A 19,105-nucleotide genomic window follows, 5' to 3' on the forward strand; every position below is an offset into this window, starting at 1 on the left:
ATGAAAAGAAGTAGGTAGGGAAGGGAGGGAGAGACAGGGGAGGGAGAGGATGAAAAGAAGTAGGTAGGTAAGGGGAGGAGAGACGGAGGGAGGGAGAGGATGAAAAGAAGTAGGTAGGGAAGGGGAGGGAGAGACGGAGGTAGTGAGAGAGGGAGGGAGGGGACGAAAATAAGTAGGTAGGTAAGGGGAGGGGAGAGAGGGGGAGGGAGAGGATGAAAAGAAGTAGGTAGGGTAGAGGGAGGGGAGGGAGAGAGGGAGGGAGGGAGGGAGGGAGGGAGGGAGGGAGGGGATGAAAATAAGTAGGTAGGTAAGGGAGGGAGAGACGGAGGGAGGGACGAAAATAAGTAGGTAGGTAAGGGGAGGAGAGACGGAGGGAGGGAGGGGATGAAAAGAAGTAGGAGGAGGGAGGGAGAGACGGAGGGAGGGTGGGGATGAAAAGAAGTAGGTAGGGAAGGGGAGGAGATGGAGGTAGTGAGAGAGGGAGGAGGGGACAAAAATAAGTAGGTAGGTAGGGAGGGAGAGACGGGGGGAGGGAGAGGATGAAAAGAAGTAGGTAGGTAAGGGGAGGGAGAGACGGAGGTAGTGAGAGAGGGAGGGAGGGGACAAAAATAAGTAGGTAGGTAAGGGGAGGGAGAGACGGGGGGGAGGGAGGGATGAAAAGAAGTAGGTAGGTAAGGGAGGGAGAGACGGAGGTAGTGAGAGAGGGAGGAGGGGATGAAAAATAAGTAGGTAGGTAAGGGGAGGGGGAGGAGGGGAGGGAGGGGATGAAAAGAAGTAGGGAGGGAGGGAGGGAGGAGGGAGGGAGGGAGGGAGGGAGGGAGGGAGGGAGGGAGGGAGGGAGGGAGGGAGGGAGGGAGGGAGGGAGGAGGAGGGTGGGGATGAAAAGAAGTAGGTAGGTAAGGGGAGGGAGAGAGGGGAGGGAGGGAGAGACATGGAGGGAGGGATGAAAAGAAGTAGGTAGGGAAGGGGAGGGAGAGACGGAGGTAGGGACAGAGGGAGGAGGGGAAAAGAAGTAGGTAGGGAAGGGAGGAGAGACGGAGGTAGTGAGAGAGGGGGGAGGGGACAAAAAATAAGTAGGTAGGTAAGGGGAGGGAGAGACGGGGAGGGAGAGGATGAAAAGAAGTAGGTAGGGGAGGGAGGGAGGGAGGAGGGAGGGAGGGAGGGAGGGAGGGAGGGAGGGAGGGGGAGGGAGGGAGGGAGGGAGGGAGGGAGGGAGAGGGAGGGAGGGAGGGGATGAAAAGAAATAGGTAGGTAAGGGGAGGGAGAGACGGGGGGAGGGGAGTGGATGAAAAGAAGTAGGTAGGTAAGGGGAGGGAGAGACGGAGGTAGTGAGAGAGAGGGAGGAGGGACGAAAAGAAGTAGGGAGAGGAAGGGGAGGGAGGAGGGATGAAAAGAAGTAGGGAGGGAGGGAGGGAGGGAGGGAGGGGATGAAAAGAAGTAGGTAGGTAAGGGGAGGGGAGAGAGGGAGGGAGGAGAGACATGGAGGGAGGGGATGAAAAGAAGTAGGTAGGGAAGGGGAGGAGAGACTGAGGTAGGGACAGAGGGAGGAGGGGGACGAAAAGAAAGTAGGTAGGGAAGGGGAGGAGAGACGGAGGTAGGGAGAGAGGAGGGGGGACAAAAATAAGTAGGTAGTAAGGGGAGGGAGAGAGGGGAGAGGGAGGGAGGATGAAAGAAGTAGGTAGGGGAGGAAGAGGGAGGGAGGGAGGAGGGGGAGGGAGGAGGGAGGGAGGGAGGGAGGGAGGAGGGATGAAAAGAAGTAGGTAGGTAAGGGAGGGAGAGACGGGGGGAGGAGTGGATGAAAAGAAGTAGGTAGGTAAGGGGAGGGAGAGACGGAGGTAGTGAGAGGGAGGGAGGGACTAAAAGAAGTAGGGAGAGGGGGAGGGAGGAGGGATGAAAAGAAGTAGGGAGGGAGGGGGAGGGAGGAGGGATGAAAAGAAGTAGGTAGGTAAGGGGAGGGAGAGAGGGAGGGAGGGAGAGACATGGAGGGAGGGGATGAAAAGAAGTAGGTAGGGAAGGGGAGGAGAGAGGGGAGGTAGGAGAGAGGGAGGGAGGGGACGAAAATAAGTAGGTAGGTAGGGGAGGGGAGAGACGGGGGGAGGAGGGGATGAAAAAGAAGTAGGTAGGTAAGGGGAGGGAGAGACGGAGGAGGGGAAGGAAGGGGATGAAAAGAAGCAGGTAGGTAAGGGAGGGAGAGGGGGGAGGGAGGGGATGAGGGAGGGAGGGAGGAGGGAAGGGAGGGAGGGGAGGAGGAGGAGGAGGGGAGGGAGGGAGGGAGGGAGGGATGAAAAGAAGTAGGTAGGTAAGGGGAGGGAGGGGGAGGGAGGAGAGACATGGAGGGAGGATGAAAGAAGTAGGTAGGGAAGGGGAGGGAGAGGAGGTAGGGACAGAGGGAGGAGGGGACGAAAAGAAGTAGGTAGGGAAGGGAGGGAGAGACGGAGGTAGTGAGAGGGAGGAGGGAGGGAAAAATAAGTAGGTAGGTAAGGAGGGAGAGACGGGGGAGGGAGAGGATGAAAAGAAGTAGGTAGGAGGAAGAGAGGAGGGAGGGAGGGAGGGAGGGAGGGAGGAGGGAGGGAGGGAGGGAAGGGAGGGAGGGAGGAGGAGGGAGGGAGGGAGGGAGGGGATGAAAAGAAGTAGGTAGGTAAGGAAGGGAGAGAGGGAGTGGATTAAAAGAAGTAGGTATAAGGGAGGAGAGACGGAGGTAGGAGAGAGGAGGGAGGGGAAAAAAGAAGTAGGGAAGAGGGAGGGAGGAGGAGGATGAAAAGAAGTAGGGAGGAGGGAGGGAGGGGGATGAAAATAAGTAGGTAGGTAAGGGGAGGGAGAGAGGGGACGGGGAGACATGGAGGGAGGATGAAAAAAAGAAGTAGGTAGGGAAGGAGGAGGGAGAGACGGAGGTAGGAGAGGAGGGAGGGAATGAAAAGAAGTAGGTAGGGAAGGGGAGGAGAGACGGAGAGGAGAGGAGGGAGGAGGGGACGAAAATAAGTAGGTAGGGGGGAGGGAGGGGGGAGGGAGAGGATGAAAAGGTAGGAGGGAGGGAGGGAGGGAGGGAGGGAGGGAGGGAGGGAGGGAGGGAGGGAGGGAGGAGGATGAAAAGAAGTAGGTAGGTAAGGGGAGGGAGAGACGGGGGGAGGGAGTGGATGAAAAGAAGTAGGTAGGTAAGGGGAGGGAGAGACGGAGGTAGTGAGAGAGGGAGGGAGGGGACGAAAAGAAGTAGGTAGGTAAGGGAGGGAGAGACGGGGAGGGAGGGATGAAAAGAAAGGTAGGTAAGGAGGGAGGAGAGACGGAGGTAGTGAGAGAGGAGGAGGGGACGAAAGAAGTAGGGAGAGGGGAGGAGGGAGGAGGGGATGAAAGAAGGGAGGAGGGAGGGAGGGAGGAGGGATGAAAAGAAGTAGGTAGGTAAGGGGAGGGAGAGAGAGGGAGGGAGGCAGAGACATGGGAGGAGGGGATGAAAAGAAGTAGGTAGGGAAGGAGGGAGAGACTGAGGTAGGGACAGAGGGAGGGAGGGGACGAAAAGAAGTAGGTAGGGAAGGAGGGAGAGACGGAGGTAGGAGAGGGAGGGAGGGACGAAAATAAGTAGGTAGGTAAGGGGAGGGAGAGACAGGGGGAGGGGAGGGAAAAGAAGGGAGGGAGGAAAGGGAGGGAGGAGGAGGGAGGAGGGAGGGAGGGGATGAAAAGAAGTAGGTAGGTAAGGGGGAGGGAGAGACGGGGGGGAGGGAGTGGATGAAAAGAAGTAGGTAGGTAAGGGAGGGAGAGACGGAGGTAGTGAGAGAGGGAGGGAGGGGACGAAAAGAAGTAGGTAGGTAAGGGGAGGAGAGACGGAGGTAGTGAGAGAGGGAGGAGGGGATGAAAAGAAGTAGGTAGGTAAGGGGAGGGAGAGACGGAGGTAGTGAGAGAGGGAGGGAGGGGATGAAAAGAAGTAGGTAGAGAAGGGAGGGAGACGGAGGGAGGAGGATGAAAAGAAGTAGGGGAGAGAGGAGGGAGGATGAAAAGAAGTAGGTAGGTAAGGGGAGGGAGAGACGGAGGTAGTGAGAGAGGGAGGGAGGGGACGAAAAGAAGTAGGTAGGAAAGGGGAGGGAGAGACGGAGGGAGGGGATGAAAAGAAGTAGGAGAGAGGGAGGGAGGGATGAAAAGAAGTAGGGAGGGAGGGAGGTAGGGAGGGAGGGAGGGAGGGAGGGGATGAAAATAAGTAGTTAGGGAAAGGGTGAGAGACGGAGGTAGTGAGAGAGGGAGGGAGGGGATGAAAAGAAGTAGGTAGGGTAGGGGAGGAAGAGAGGGAGGGAGGGGATGAAAAGAAGTAGGTAGGGAAGGGGAGGGACAGACGGAGGTAGTGAGAGAGGGAGGGAGGGGACGAAAATAAGTAGGTAGGTAAGGGGAGGGAGAGACGGAGGGAGGGAGGGGATGAAAAGAAGTAGGTAGGGTAGGGGAGGAAGAGAGGGAGGGAGGGAGGGGATGAAAAGAAGTAGGTATGTAAGGGGAGGGAGAGACGGAGGTAGTGAGAGAGGGAGGGGACGAAAAGAAGTAGGTAGGTAAAGGGAGGGAGGGATGAAAATAAGTAGGTAGGGAAGTGGAAGGAGGGAGGGAGAGACGGGGAGTTTGGGAGGGAGAGAGGGAGGGAGAGACAGACAGACGGGGAAGGAGGGAGGGAGGGAGGGAGGGAGAGACGGGGAGGTAGGGAGGGAGAGAGGGAGGGAGAGACAGGCGGGGAAGGAGGGAGGGAGAGACAGGGAGGTAGGGAGGGAGAAACGGGGAGGGAGGGCCTTGCTGGAGGCTAATTTTCCAACCTTGGACCAGGTGATGTCACGACACGTTCGAACTGGAGGATGTCCCAGAGAAAGTGAGAGGAGACAGGAGAGAGAGAAAATAAACTTTTTCGAACAACGGCCAGCAAAAAGTGGGGAGGGGAAAGAAGTTGGACATGATCACTCTGGCAGTAACTTCTCCCCCACCCCCTGGTAAGAAGGTTCCAGCAGAGAAAGCCTGAAGGGAAGAACGGTGTGGATTACAAACCGGACTGCAGCAAAAGGATTTTACCCACCTCAGCACGAATATACCGTACATGTTGGATTAATGTGGTCGTAACTGCGGGGATCTATCAATAGCTGTAAGTATGGATAACACTTTTATCGATTCCATTCGCGTTAAAGCAAGTCATTTCTGTCAGTAGCGCACTTCTTTCCCAGGCTACAATATTTAATGATAGGCCTGCAATGCAAGTGGTGCATTTTACTTTAGATAGTTTGCCAACTGTTTATGTTATTTGATAAGTTGAATTAGGCTATGGGGCTGTAGGTAATAGAATAGCAACATCTACTTGCAAACACAGTACTCCGAGGTGTTTATCAACCAATCAATTCATTCGCCTACCTAATGTGCGCATTGAGTAGCCTACAACTTAAATGGCTGATTTTGTAACGAAGAACTTGCTGAGAGCAATTACACGCAATTTAACATGTTATGACTGAAGTGGTAAACCAAGAGGGAATCTTTGGAAGTTTTCCAAAAGAAGTGGAGCCTGATGATGATCGTAGTATAATAGATGATTACCATTGGCGCAGTTCTAGAATCTGCACTATGTTCAATATACCGTAGCCTTACAATATGAGTGAGGGAATCAGGGGAGAAAAAAAATAGACTTTAGCTGCAACTTCCTCCGCGGATAGATTTGGTGAAGAAGTGAATTAGTGTGTAACTTTAGTTTCATGTGGCTGGCTGCCTTTGCCCAATGGAGACGAAATATCTGCATTCAAAGACGTGGGGTTTTCGAACGGCAAACTTTTATGTGGGCCTAATGTGATAGGACTACTACGTTCACCAATCACCTATGGGAACCTAATTCCCCACCGCTCAACCAACCAACCAAAGCGCCGAGCAACTCTCCACAGCGATGGAATTGAATAGATTTCTGTCAGGGATTTCTATAATACCCACTATGAGTTATTTCCACTGCGTTGGAGCACTGATTATCTGGATGTTTGCCAGACTTAACTCACTTTGGAAGCTTTCCAGGTGTCACCATTGACAGATAAGTATGGAAATACTGTCAGTCGATATACTCCTCATGACCCTATAATATTCATCGCCAGCTTCAGTCGGCTGCGCTTCTTTGGTCTTTTCAAAGGGGGATGATTTAGTCTACCCTTCCCTTGAGGTTGAGCGGTGCCATGGAAAATGTTTCTATATGTGATGTCAGCCAACCTAAACTACTACTTTTGACACGTGAGTTGGAAATAAGACCCCCCCCACAACAAAGAGGGGAATGACGTTTTAGAGTTCCTGCAATTCTACACATTTCACCATGGGGCAGGCAGAAGATTGAGCAATTTTATAACTAATATCCTGCAATCCTACACATTATTGCCACAGGGTGAAGAGACATTTTTACCACAGGGTGGAGAGACATTATTGCCACAGGGTGGAGAGACATTATTGCCACAGGGTGGAGAGACATTATTGCCGTTTTAAGCTAATGTCCTGCAATTTTACACATTTTGGCCGGGGGCCCTAAGTAACCCCTTATGTCACTTATTACTGGGGCCGGTCCTGGTTGAAGGCTATCACAAAGGTCTACCATCCAAAGGTCTTGTAAATAGGGCAGTTTTTCCCCCATACACCTGTTCAGAAAAACAACTTTGGGCCTATAGCTTAAAGATCCATGGTCAGGCCACATGGTCAGGAGAAGCTCCTAGCCCAAACTTTTCAGTTTGCTGCAGCTAGTGACTGGAACGAGCTGCAACAAACACTCAAACGGGACAGTTTTATCTCAATCTCTTCATTCAAAGACTCAATCATGGACACTTACTGACAGTTGTGGCTGCTTTGCGTGATGTATTGTTGTTTCTACCTTCTTGCCCTTTCTGCTGTTGTTTTTGCCCAATAATGTTTGTACCCTGTTTTGTGCTGCTGCCATGTTGTTTTACTACCATGTCAAGTGTTTCTGCCATGCTATGTCGTTGTCTTAGGTTAGTCTTTATCTAGTGTTGTGTTGTCTCTCTTGTCGTGATGTGTGTTTTATCCTATATATTTTTTTAATGAATTATTATTTTAAATCCCAGTCCGAATCCCCACAGGAGGCCTTTTGGTGGCTGTCATTGTAAATATTAATGTGTTCTTAAACTGACTTGCCTATTTAAATAAAGATTACATACAAAAAAATATGACCAATCAATATTCCCTATGGAGGAGGAGTTTCAGTGATTCTCAGTGAACAAGGTTTCATTCTAAGACCCGTCCATGTTTGTGAGGCTGTGAAAAAAAGCCTGCACGATTGTCAAAACAATTGTTTCCAGTATCGGTGCACTTCTACGTGCAATTTAAACTAACACTTGTGACCTTTAAAGAGCAATCATCTAAACCAGGTGTTATTTGACAGAACTGATGGGAACTGGAACTGCTTTGGCTTCACATAACGATCACTCATGAACACTTTCTGAACGCAGCCCAGTGGAGATAGAGTAACGATTTATCTCTGTCGTTCTTTGTAGCTAATTTGGTAGAGCATTTCACTTGTAACGCCAGGGTCGTGGGTTTGATTCCCGCAACCATCAATAAATAACGACTGTAAATCGCTATGGATAAAAGCGTCTGCTGAATAACATATTATTTATTAAATGAGACAGACTTTAAATATTGTCTCCATTAGATTTGTTCAAGTCTGTGCTTAACCTGGGTCAGTGGATATTTGGAGGGACTGTTGTAGCCTGAAGACGGTTACTGTCTTCATTCCATGTCCCGTGTTGCAACAGGTCTGAAATACATGCATGCTTAGCCTATTTGTGTTTGTGTGTGGATTAGGGAAGCAGCTGGTTGTGTGTGTGTTCTTATTGCTCAGGGCTCTGACCCTACAAAATGGTTTTTAGGTTGTTTTCATAGCACAGCACCAAATGCACTCCTCAGCATCTGAGAGGGTAACGTCCTGTGATTGGGCTGTCACTAAGGGGGAATTCCGACCCCATTTAAGCGCGCGTAAATGGAACGTAATTCCCTTATAAATGCACTTTTCTCTCTGAGAGTATTCTGACCTTGAATTTAAGCATGAGACTCGCATGCTACTCGCCCGCTGTTAGTTTAGGGGGAGATTGAATAAATGAAAGTGTGTCTACAGATACGACGTATTCTGACCTTGACTTAATTCCCTAACAATTCCACCACTTTTACGCTCGAGGAAACCATGAATAAGGTTTAGTGAACCTGCCGGTTCCAAGTGGAAAAAGCATATACTTGATATTGTCAGATAGAAATAACACCATTCTCCACACCCTGTAATTTATAACTTGATAATAACTATTGATAAGAGCTAGATAAATAAGTAATACGTTTGGATAAGGGAATTGTTAATATAAATAACACTTGTTTTAGATCTAGTTTACCTTATAATCCCTGGAGACAAATGTGAAACCAGTCATATGGCAGCACACTGAAGCATATTGACATATCAACTTCCCGACAGTAAAATGCTGTGCCATTATACAGAGTGGAAACTGTACAGCCTTCTAACGTGCAGGGATGTAGGCTAATTAAATCACTATGGAGAGAAGCGCAGACCAAGCAGTAACAGTTAGAACCAGACGCATGGCGCAATACTTGGCTGTGTCATCATACATTTCCATGGTTAGTGCAGACGATAGACTACTACTATTGTACACTATTCTCCCTATTATAATTGTGTGTACACAAATCTTCCAACATTACCACGGGTTGAATATCTGAATGTGGCACTTTTCAGAATGAATCAAAACACGGTTTTCTTTCTTTCGTGTGTAAAGGCTCTCCAAAACCAGTATTTTATGATTCATAAATACTTTCCTAAACCTAAATAATCTACAAGATTACAGTATTTTTAAATCTACCAAATGGTGCTGAAACGGAGATGATATATGCATATATGTAGCACGCAATGTAGCCACATTTGCAGAGTGTGTTACCTGAATAAGGTATGTCTGAATACCAAATGCTGAGGCATAATGTCTGAATCAGCCCCTAAGTGAGGTGGACATAACCGAAATCCTTCCTCCAAGAGTAGCTGGAGTTATCACACAACAGATGCATAGACACAGACACACACTAATGAGCTTGTCACACACGCACACACTCAAAAGTATGTTTTACTGTTGTTGTGTGGACCAAACAATTGATTCCCATTCAAAATCCTATTTTCTCTAACCCTAAACCTAACCCTAACCCATAACCTAATCCTAAACTTAACCGCAAACTCCTAACCCTGACTCCTAAACCTACCCCTTAACCCTAATTATAACCCTAATCCTAAACCGAACCCCTAACCCTAAAATAGTATTTTTCCTTGTGGGGACCAACGACATGTCCCTGCTCCTTGTTTTACTATCATTTGAGGACTTCTGGTCCCCACAATGATAGTAAAAACCAAGCACACACACACACACACACACACACACACACACACACACACACACACACACACACACACACACACACACACACACACACACACACACACCTATACAAACAGTGCAACAACATTATACAGCGCTTTTATTGATGTTATTACAAAAATATATACAGTGGGGAGAACAAGTATTTGATACACTGCCGATTTTGCAGGTTTTCCTACTTACAAAGCATGTAGAGGTCTGTAATTTTTATCATAGGTACACTTCAACTGTGAGAGGCGGAATCTAAAACAAAAATCCAGAAAATCACATTGTATGATGTTTAAGTAATTAATTAGCATTTTATTGCATGACATAAGTATTTGATACATTAGAAAAGCAGAACCTAATATTTGGTACAGAAACCTTTGTTTGCAATTACAGAGATCATACGTTTCCTGTAGTTCTTGACCAGGTTTGCATACACTGTTGCAGGGATTTTGGCCCACTCCTCCATACAGACCTTCTCCAGATCCTTCCGGTTTCGGTGATGTCGCTGGGCAATACAGACTTTCAGCTCCCTCCAAAGATTTTCTATTGGGTTCAGGTCTGGAGACTGGTTAGGCCACTCCAGGACCTTGAGATGTTTCTTACAGAGCCACTTCTTATAATATATTAATAATAATAATAATAATAATTATATATGCCATTTAGCAGACGCTTTTATCCAAAGCGACTTACAGTCATGTGTGCATACATTCTACGTATGGGTGGTCCCGGGAATCGAACCCACTACCCTGGCGTTACAAGCGCCATGCTCTACCAACTCTACCAACTGAGCTACAGAAGGACAATTTTCTTAGTTGCCCTGGCTGTGTGTTTCGGGTCTTTGTCATGCTGGGAGACCCAGCCATGACCCATCTTCAATGCTCTTAATGAGGGAAGGAGGTTGTTGGCCAAGATCTCGCCATACATGGCCCAATCCATCCTCCCCTCAATACGGTGCAGTCGTCCTGTCCCCTTTGCAGAAAAGTATCCCCAAAGAATAATGTTTCCACCTCCATGCTTCACGGTTGGGATGGTGTTCTTGGGGTTGTACTCATCCTTCTTCTTCCTCCAAATACGGCGAGTGGAGTTTAGAACAAAAAGCTCTATTTTTGTCTCATCAGACCACATGACCTTCTCCCATTCCTCCTCTGGATCATCCAGATGGTCATTGGCAAACTTCAGACGGGCCTGGACATGCGCTGGCTTGAGCAGGGGGGCCTTGCGTGCGCTGCAGGATTTTAATCCATGACGGCGTAGTGTGTTACTAATGATTTTCTTTAGAGACTGTGGTCCCAGCTCTCTTCAGGTCATTGACCAGGTCCTGCCGTGTATAGTTCTGGCCTGATCCCTCACCTTCCTCATGATCATTGATGCCCCACGAGGTGAGATCTTGCATGGAGCCCCAGACCGAGGGTGATTGACGGTCATCTTGAACTTCTTCCATTTTCTAATAATTGCGCCAACAGTTGTTGCCTTCTCACCAAGCTGCTTGCCTATTGTCCTGTAGCCCATCCCAGCCTTGTGCAGGTCTACAATTCTATCCCTGATGTCCTTACACAGCTTTCTGGTCTTGGCCATTGTGGAGAGGTCGGAGTCTGTTTGATTGAGTGTGTGGACAGGTGTCTTTTAAACAGGTAACGAGTTCAAACAGGTGCAGTTAATACAGGTAATGAGTGGAGAACAGGAGGGCTTCTTAAAGAAAAACTAACAGGTCTGTGAGAGCCGGAATTCTTACTGGTTGGTAGGTGATCAAATACTTATGTCATGCAATAAAATGCTAATGAATTACTTAAAAATCAATGTAAGTAGGAAACTCTGCTGATTTTGCAGGTTATCAAATACTTGTTCTCCCCACTGTATATTCAATATAACTCAATGTTTGTTTGACACTCACCTGTGTTTGTGTGTGTGTGTGTGTGTGTGTGTGTGTGTGTGTGTGTGTAAAGGTTATGTGTTTGTAGTATGTGGATGTATTCATGTCCTGTTCTCTCCTGGGGTGTATTCATTACGTCCTGCAACGTTTACCATTTAAGAACCAAACGGAAGCATACAGAGTGAACGGAAACAAAACGGGGAGGGACCTATCTAAATTTGTCCAATAGAAACTCTTGTTTTCATTGCAAAACGTTTTGTTAACTGTTACTGTTGCAAAACTTTTTTTTTGCAACAGACGAAACATTTTGTAATAGAATCACTGAAATGAATACACCCTGCTCTCCTATGTTTTCTCCACAGACAGAGAGGCAGTCCCTCCTGAACTCAGGCTGGCACAGAGCAGCAATCTACGCTAGGCTAATACTGCCTTGACCTGCTACAGCCAGCTGTTAGAACACACTCACTGCATGGGAACGAGAGGAAGAATGAGGGAGAGAATAAGTATTGTCAGGGCTGACTGTCTCTGCGTGTCGAGGCCAAAGACATGCACACTGTCTGTTGTTACTGTCTCTGCGTGTCGAGGCCAAAGACATGCACACTGTCTGTTGTTACTGTCTCTGTGTGACGAGGCCAAAGACATGCACACTGTCTGTTGTTACTGTCTCTGTGTGACGAGACATGCACACTGTCTGTTGTTACAGTCTCTCTGTGTGTCGAGGCCAAAGACATGCACACTGTCTGTTGTTACTGTCTCTGTGTGACGAGACATGCACACTGTCTGTTGTTACTGTCTCTGTGAGTCGAGGCCAAAGACATGCACACTGTCTGTTGTTACTGTCTCTGTGTGATGAGGCCAAAGATATGCACACTGTCTGTTGTTACTGTCTCTGTGTGACGAGGCCAAAGACATGCACACTGTCTGTTGTTCCTGTCTGTGTGACGAGACATGCACACTGTCTGTTGTTACTGTCTCTTTGTGACGGGACATGCACACTGTCTGTTGTTACTGTCTCTGTGAGTCGAGGCCAAAGACATGCACACTGTCTGTTGTTACTGTCTCTGTGTGACGAGGCCAAAGACATGCACACTGTCTGTTGTTACTGTCCCTGTGTGTCGAGGCCAAAGACATGCACACTGTCTGTTGTTCTGTCTCTCTGTGACGAGGCCAAAGACATGCACACTGTCTGTTGTTACTGTCTCTGTGTGACGAGACATGCACACTGTCTGTTGTTACTGTCTCTGTGTGATGAGGCCAAAGACATGCACACTGTCTGTTGTTACTGTCTCTGTGTGTCGAGGCCAAAGATATGCACACTGTCTGTTGTTACTGTCTCTTTGTGTCGAGGCCAAATGCATAGACAGAAGGTGACTTGGACATGAGCTTGTTATTAATAACATGTTAATGACATGTTAATGAATGTGGGCATGTTGCCTGTTAACATGGCCCCTTCTGAACTTCACTCTATTTGCAAGGAAAATTCAGGATTTAGGGGCCTTTGAGGACCCCATACATACTTGGCCGATAGCCAACTTGAGAAGTATGCATACTTTTTCCCTTGAATATTTATATCTATCCAGGATAGGCTATCCCTTTGGCATCAATGTATTATGTATGCCAACTGTTAGCGTTGGATGGATCTCAAACTAGGCCTAAACCATCAGGATTAGACAGTATGTTCTTTCATTGCCTTGCAGATAGTTCTTTTGTGGAGGACTCAGTCCATTATCCTAGATGACCACAGATAGGGTTCTGGTCAAGAGTAGTGCACTGTATGGGGAACACGAGGATGGAATTGAAAACACCACCATACTCTGTCCCAGGGGGTTTGTGGGTAATTCCACATCTTTAGACAGGTGTGTACAGACACATAGATGATACACATGTCAGACTCCCAGTCTGTCTATCTGTCTGTCTGGCTTCAGGGGTTCGTTGTACCTGTAAACATAGGGGTGGTATATGGTTAAAGTTTGAGGTGTGTGTGTGTTGTATGTGTCGTGTGTATGTGATTGTGTGTGACACAGAGAACATGTCCATCAAATCAAATTTTGTCACATACACATGGTTAGCAGATGTTAATTTGAGTGTGGCGAAATGCTTGTGCTTCTAGTTCCGACCATGCAGGAATATCTAACAAGTAATATAAACGAACAATTCCACAACAACTACCTTAAACACACAAGTGTAAAGGAATGAAAAAGAATATGTACATCAAAATATATATGAATGAGTGATGGCCGAATGACATAGGCAAGATGCAGTAGATGGTATAGAGTACAGTATATATACATGTGAGATGAGTAATGTAGGGTATGTAAACATTATATAAAGTGGCATTGTTTAAAGTGGCTAGTGATACATTTATTACATACATTTTTCCATTATTAAAGTGGCTAGAGTTGAGTCAGTATGTTGGCAGCAGCCATTCAATGTTATTGATGGCTGTTAAACAGTCTCTTGGCTCCTGGCTGGTTGACGGCACTGGCAGCTCCTGTCTGGCTGACGGCTCTGGCAGCTCCTGGCTGACTGGCGACTCTGGCGGCTCCTGGCTGACTGGCGGCTCCATGCTGACTGGCGGCTCTGGCGGCTCCATGCTGACTGGCGGCTCTGGCGGCTCCATGCTGACTGGCGGCTCTAGCAACTCTGGAGAGACTGGAGAATCTAGCAGCTCTGGACAGTCAGGAGACTCTAGCAACTCTGGACAGACGGGAGACTCTAGCAGCTCTGGACAGACGGGAGACTCTAGCAGCTCTGGACAGACGGGAGACTCTAGCAGCTCTGGACAGACGGGAGACTCTAGCAGCTCTGGACAGACGGGAGACTCTAGCAGCGCTGGACAGGTGGGAGCACCTGTAGACAAAGGACGGAGAGACAGCCTGGTGCGGGGGGCTGCCACCGGAAGGCTGGTGCGTGGAGGTGGCACTGGATAGACCGGACCGTGCAGGTGCACTGGAGCTCTCCAGAGCCTGCCCAACCTTACCTGGCTCTATGCCCACTCTAGACCGGCCGATACGAGGAGCTGGAATGTACCGCACCGGGCTATGCACCCGCACTGGAGACACTGTGCGCTCCACAGCATAACACGGTGCCTGCCCGGTCCCTCTCGCTCTCCGGTAAGCACAGGAAGTTGGCACAGGTCTCCTACCTGGCTTAGCCACACTCCCTGTGTGCCCCCCCAATACATTTTTGAGGCTGCCTCTCGGGCCTCCTTGCCAGTCGCCTTCCCCCGTATCGTTGGCTCCTCTCTCCGGCTGCATCTGCTCTCCTCGCTGCCTCCACCTGTTCCCATGGTAGGCGATCCCTACCAGCCAGGATCTCCTCCCATGTGTAGCAACCCTTGCCATCCAAAATGTCATCCCATGTCCAGGAATCCTGAAATTGCTGCTGCTGCTGCTGCCGCTGCTGCCTCTCCTGCTGCTGCTGCCGCTGCTGCTGCTGCTGCTTCTCCTGCTGCACTTTGGGGCGGCGATATTCCACTGGCTTTGCCCAGGGTCCTCTCCTGTCTAGGATTTCCTCTCACGTCCAGGAGTCTTGTGTCTTCGGCCACTGTTGCTGCTGCCTGTTACCACGCCGCTTGGTCGTTGGTTGGTGGGTGATTCTGTAAAGGTTTTCCTCCTCTTCCTCTGAAGAGGTGTAGCAAGGATCGGACCAAGATGCAGCGTGGTAAGTGTCCATGGTTGTTTATTTAAAAAACATAAACTGAACACTATGAATACAAAAACAATAAATGTGAACAAACCGAAACAGTACCGTGTGGCAACAAACACAGACACGGAAACAATCACCCACAAAACAACAGTGAAACCTAGGCTACCTAAGTATAATTCTCAATCAGAGACAACTAACGACACCTGCCTCTGATTGAGAACCATACTAGGCCGAACACAGAAAAACTACCTAGAAACACAAAACATAGAATGCCCACCCAACTCACGTCCTGACCAACTAAAACAAACAAATAACACAAGAACTAGGGTCAGAACGTGACAGTAGTTAACTAGCGATTATGATTGATTGTTTTTTATAAGATAAGTTTAGTGCTAGCTAGGAACTTACCTTGGCTTACTGCATTCGGGAAACAGGCAGTCTCCTTGTGGAGTGCAACGAGAGATAGGCAGGTCGTTATTGCTTTGGACTAGTTAACTGTAAGGTTGCAAGATTGGATCCCCGAGCTGACAATCTGTTGTTCTGCCCCTGAACAAGGCAGTTAACCCACCGTTCCTAGGCCGTCATTGAAAGTAAGAATGTGTTCTTAACTGACTTGCCTAGTTAAATAAAGATTAAATATAGGTATTACTTTTTAATTTTTTTTTATATAAAATAAAAAATTGTCAAATCGGCACCCAAAAATACAGATTTCCGATTGATGTGAAACCTTGAAATCGTCCCTAATTAATCGGCCATTCCGATTAATCGGTCAACCTCTACTCACTACCCTCTGGAGAGCCTTACGGTTATGGGCAGAGCAGTTGCCGTACCAGGCGGTGGGCAGTTGCCATATACAGCCCGACAGGATGCTCTCGATTGTGCATCTGTAAAAGTTTGTGAGTGCTTTTGGTGACAAGCCAAATTTCTTCAGCCTCCTGAGGTTTAAGAGGCGCTGCTGCACCTTCTTCACCTGTGTGGGTGGACCATTTCAGTTTGTCCATGATGTGCACGCCGAGGAACCTAAAATGTCACACCCTCTCCGCTACTGTCCCGTTGATGTGGATAGGGGGCTGCTCCCTCTGCTGTTTCCTGAAGTCCACGATCATCTCCTTTGTTTTGTTGACATTGAGTGTGAGGTTAGGGTCTCGAACTTAATGATGAGTTTTGAGGATACTATGGTGTTAAATGCTGAGCTGTAGTCGATGAACAGCATTCTTACATAGGTATTCCTGTTGTCCAGATGGGTAAGGGCAGTGTGCAGTGTGGTTGCGATTGTGTCGTCTGTGGACCTATTTGGGTGGTAAGCAAATTGCAGTGGGTCTAGGGTGTCAGGTAGGGTGAGGTGATATGATCCTTGACTAGTCTCTCAAAGCACTTCATGATGACGGAAGTGAGTACTACGGGGCGGTAGTTATTTAGCTCAGTTACCTTAGCTTTCTTGGGAACAGGAACAATGGTGGCCCTATTGCAGCATGTGGGAACAGCAGACTGGGATATGGATTGTAAACACACCAATATGTCCGTAAACACACCAGCCAGCTGGTCTGCGCATGCTCTCAGGACGCGGCTGGGGATGCCGTCTGGGCCTGCAGCCTTGCAAGGGTTAACACGTTTAAATGTTTTACTCACGTTGGCTGCAGTGAAGGAGAGCCCGCAGATTTTGGTAGCTGGCCGTGTTAGTTGCACTGTATTGTCCTCAAAGCGAGCAAAGAAGTTGTTCAGTCTGTCTGGGAGCAAGACATCGTGTTCTGCGACGGGGCTGGTTTTTCTTTTGTAGTCAGTGATTGACTGTAGACCTTGCCACGTACCTCTTGTGTCTGAGCCATTGAATTGTGACTCTACTTTGTCTCTATACTGACGCTTATCTTGTTTCATTGCCTTGCGGAGGGAATAAATACTGTTTGTATTCGGTCATGTTTCCGGTCCCCTTGCCCTGATTAAAAGCAGTGGTTCGCCTTTTCAGTTTTGCGCAAATGCTGCCATCAATCCTCGGTTTCTGGTCGGGGAATGTTTTAATAGACGCTGTGGGTACAACATCACCGATTCACTTGCTAATAAACTCACTCACAGAGTCAGCGTATTCATCAATGTTGTTGTTTGATGCTATGCGGAACATATCCCAGTCCACGTGATCGAAGCAATCTTGAAGCGTGGAATTCGATTGCTCGGACCAGCGTTGAACAGACCTGAGTGCGGGTGCTTCCTGTTTTAGTTTCTGTCTATAGGCTGGGAGCAACAAAATGGAGTCGTGGTCAGCTTTTCCGAAAGGAGGGTGGGGGAGGGCCTTATATGCGCTGCGGAAGTTAGAATATCGACGATCTAGGGTTTTGCTAGCCCGGGTCGATATGCTGATAGAATTTAGGGAGCCTTGTTTTCAGTTTAGCTTTGTTAAAATCCCCAGCTACAATAAATGCAGCTTCAGGATATGTGGTTTCCAGTTTACACAGATTCGAATTAAGTTCTTTCAGGGCCGTCCATGTGTCTGCTTGGGGGGGAATATACACAACTTTGACTATGATCGAAGAGAATTCTCATAGATAATGCGGTCGGCATTTGAATGTGAGGAATTTTAAGACAGGTGAACAAAAGAACTTGAGTTCCTGTATGTTGTTATGATCACACCACGTCTCGTTAATCATAAGGCATACACCCCTGCCCTTCTTCTTACCAGAGAGATGCTTGTTTCTGTCGGCGCGATGCGTGAAGAAACCAGCTGGCTGTACCGACTCCGTTAGCGTGTCTCGAGTGAGCCATGTTTCCGTGAAACAAAGAACATTACAGTCTCTGATGTCTCTCTGGAAGGCAACCCTTGCTCAGATTTGATCTACCTTGTTGTCAAGAGACTGGACATTGGCGAGTAGTATGGTCGGGAGCGGTGCGCGATTTGCCCGTCTACGGAGCCTGGGGTCGCCGGCTGGGATCCGATCCATTGTCCTGGGTGGTGGCCAAACAGAGGATCCGCTTTAGGGAAAGTCGTATTCCTGGTCGTAATGTTGGTGAGCTGACGTTGCTCTTATATCCAATAGTTCCTCCCGACTGAATGTAATAAAACCTAAGATTTCCTGGGGTAACAATGTCAGAAATAACACATAAAAAAACAAAATACTGCACAGTTTACTAGGAACGCGAAGCGAGGCGGCCATCTCTGTCGGGGCTGAAAGTTAATAATACTTACTGAGGCTGCATGTTGCTGTGTCAGGGAACAATCTACTGCACATTCATACTCATTCCAACTGTCTCCAGCTGTGTCGAAAGGTCAAATTAGTTGTTGTGTTAGAAAAAAAACACGGGTTTGACTGATTCATTGGGGTTGCAAATAACTGGTACAGCTGAGTATAGCGTAATGTCTCACATTGTGAGAAGTGTGCATGTGTCTGTTTCCAGTCCCAGTGATGTCCAGATGGCTATAATGAGGATCATCAGACTACACGGAGTGACCTTTCTCCCATATGAATACTGGCCATCGGATGGCTAATTCATATACATTGACTGTGCCTCATCACATTTTCAACCTCATCATTAACACATTTGCTCTGATTTAGCTATTACCATAATCAGGACACTTAGGGGTGAAAATGGTAGCTAATTCTGACGGTGGCTGGATGTGGGATTCAAACCTGCAACTCCCAGTTCAACACCAATACATCTAGTTGAGTTTTCTTGGAGTTGACGTGGTCTTGTACCGCCTGTTTCTTACACTGTGTTCTCCAATCACAGTGTTGTTTGATAATGTTGACTCTCTCTCTCTCTCTCTACATCCCTTCCCTCTATATCTCTCTCCACCTCCCTTCCCTCTCTTTCTCTCCACCTCCCTTTCCTCTATATATCTCTCCACCTCCCATCCCTCTCTCCCCCTCTCCACCTCCTTCTTCTCTCTCCCTCTTTCCCAACCCATATCCCTTTCTCCCCCTCTCTCTCCCTCCTCCCTCTCTCCCAGGTAGCAGTTGAGTTGTGTGTGTATATCCAGAGGAGTGTGCCATGAGGAATCTCAGCTCCTTCCTGGTTCTGCTCTCCCTCAGCCTCTGGTCATGGGACCTGGTGACATCATCCAAAGGTGAGTCTATTTTCTCCACGAGGTAGAGTCTGGTAAACCGATAAATACAAAGTGTTCCAAGCCGTTTGTCAGGAGTAGAATGTACTATCTCCTTCTCATGTCTGCTCCCTCTACTTCAGAATTCTACTTCAAATGATGTTT

At 48.1% G+C, this 19,105-nt stretch overlaps 1 protein-coding gene across 3 annotated transcripts in view; it reads left to right on the forward strand.

Annotated features, from left to right (window-relative positions):
- The first annotated feature begins 4,795 nt into the window (after window positions 1–4,795).
- LOC118374311 (collagen alpha-1(XVI) chain-like) overlaps window positions 4,796–19,105 on the forward strand; it is a 151,176-nt gene continuing 136,866 nt past the window's right edge. For 2 of the 3 annotated variants that reach the window (XM_052469745.1, XM_052469747.1), the window contains exons 1-2: window positions 4,796–5,098; window positions 18,848–18,964. In XM_052469745.1, coding sequence (XP_052325705.1) covers window positions 18,889–18,964 — 76 coding nt within the window. In that variant the 5' untranslated portion in view covers window positions 4,796–5,098; window positions 18,848–18,888. The remainder of the gene's footprint in view (window positions 5,099–18,847; window positions 18,965–19,105) is intronic. The other variant, XM_052469746.1, reaches the window with a different exon arrangement.

Source organism: Oncorhynchus keta, chromosome 19 (genome assembly GCF_023373465.1).
Source record: "Oncorhynchus keta strain PuntledgeMale-10-30-2019 chromosome 19, Oket_V2, whole genome shotgun sequence".
NCBI lineage: Eukaryota > Metazoa > Chordata > Actinopteri > Salmoniformes > Salmonidae > Oncorhynchus > Oncorhynchus keta.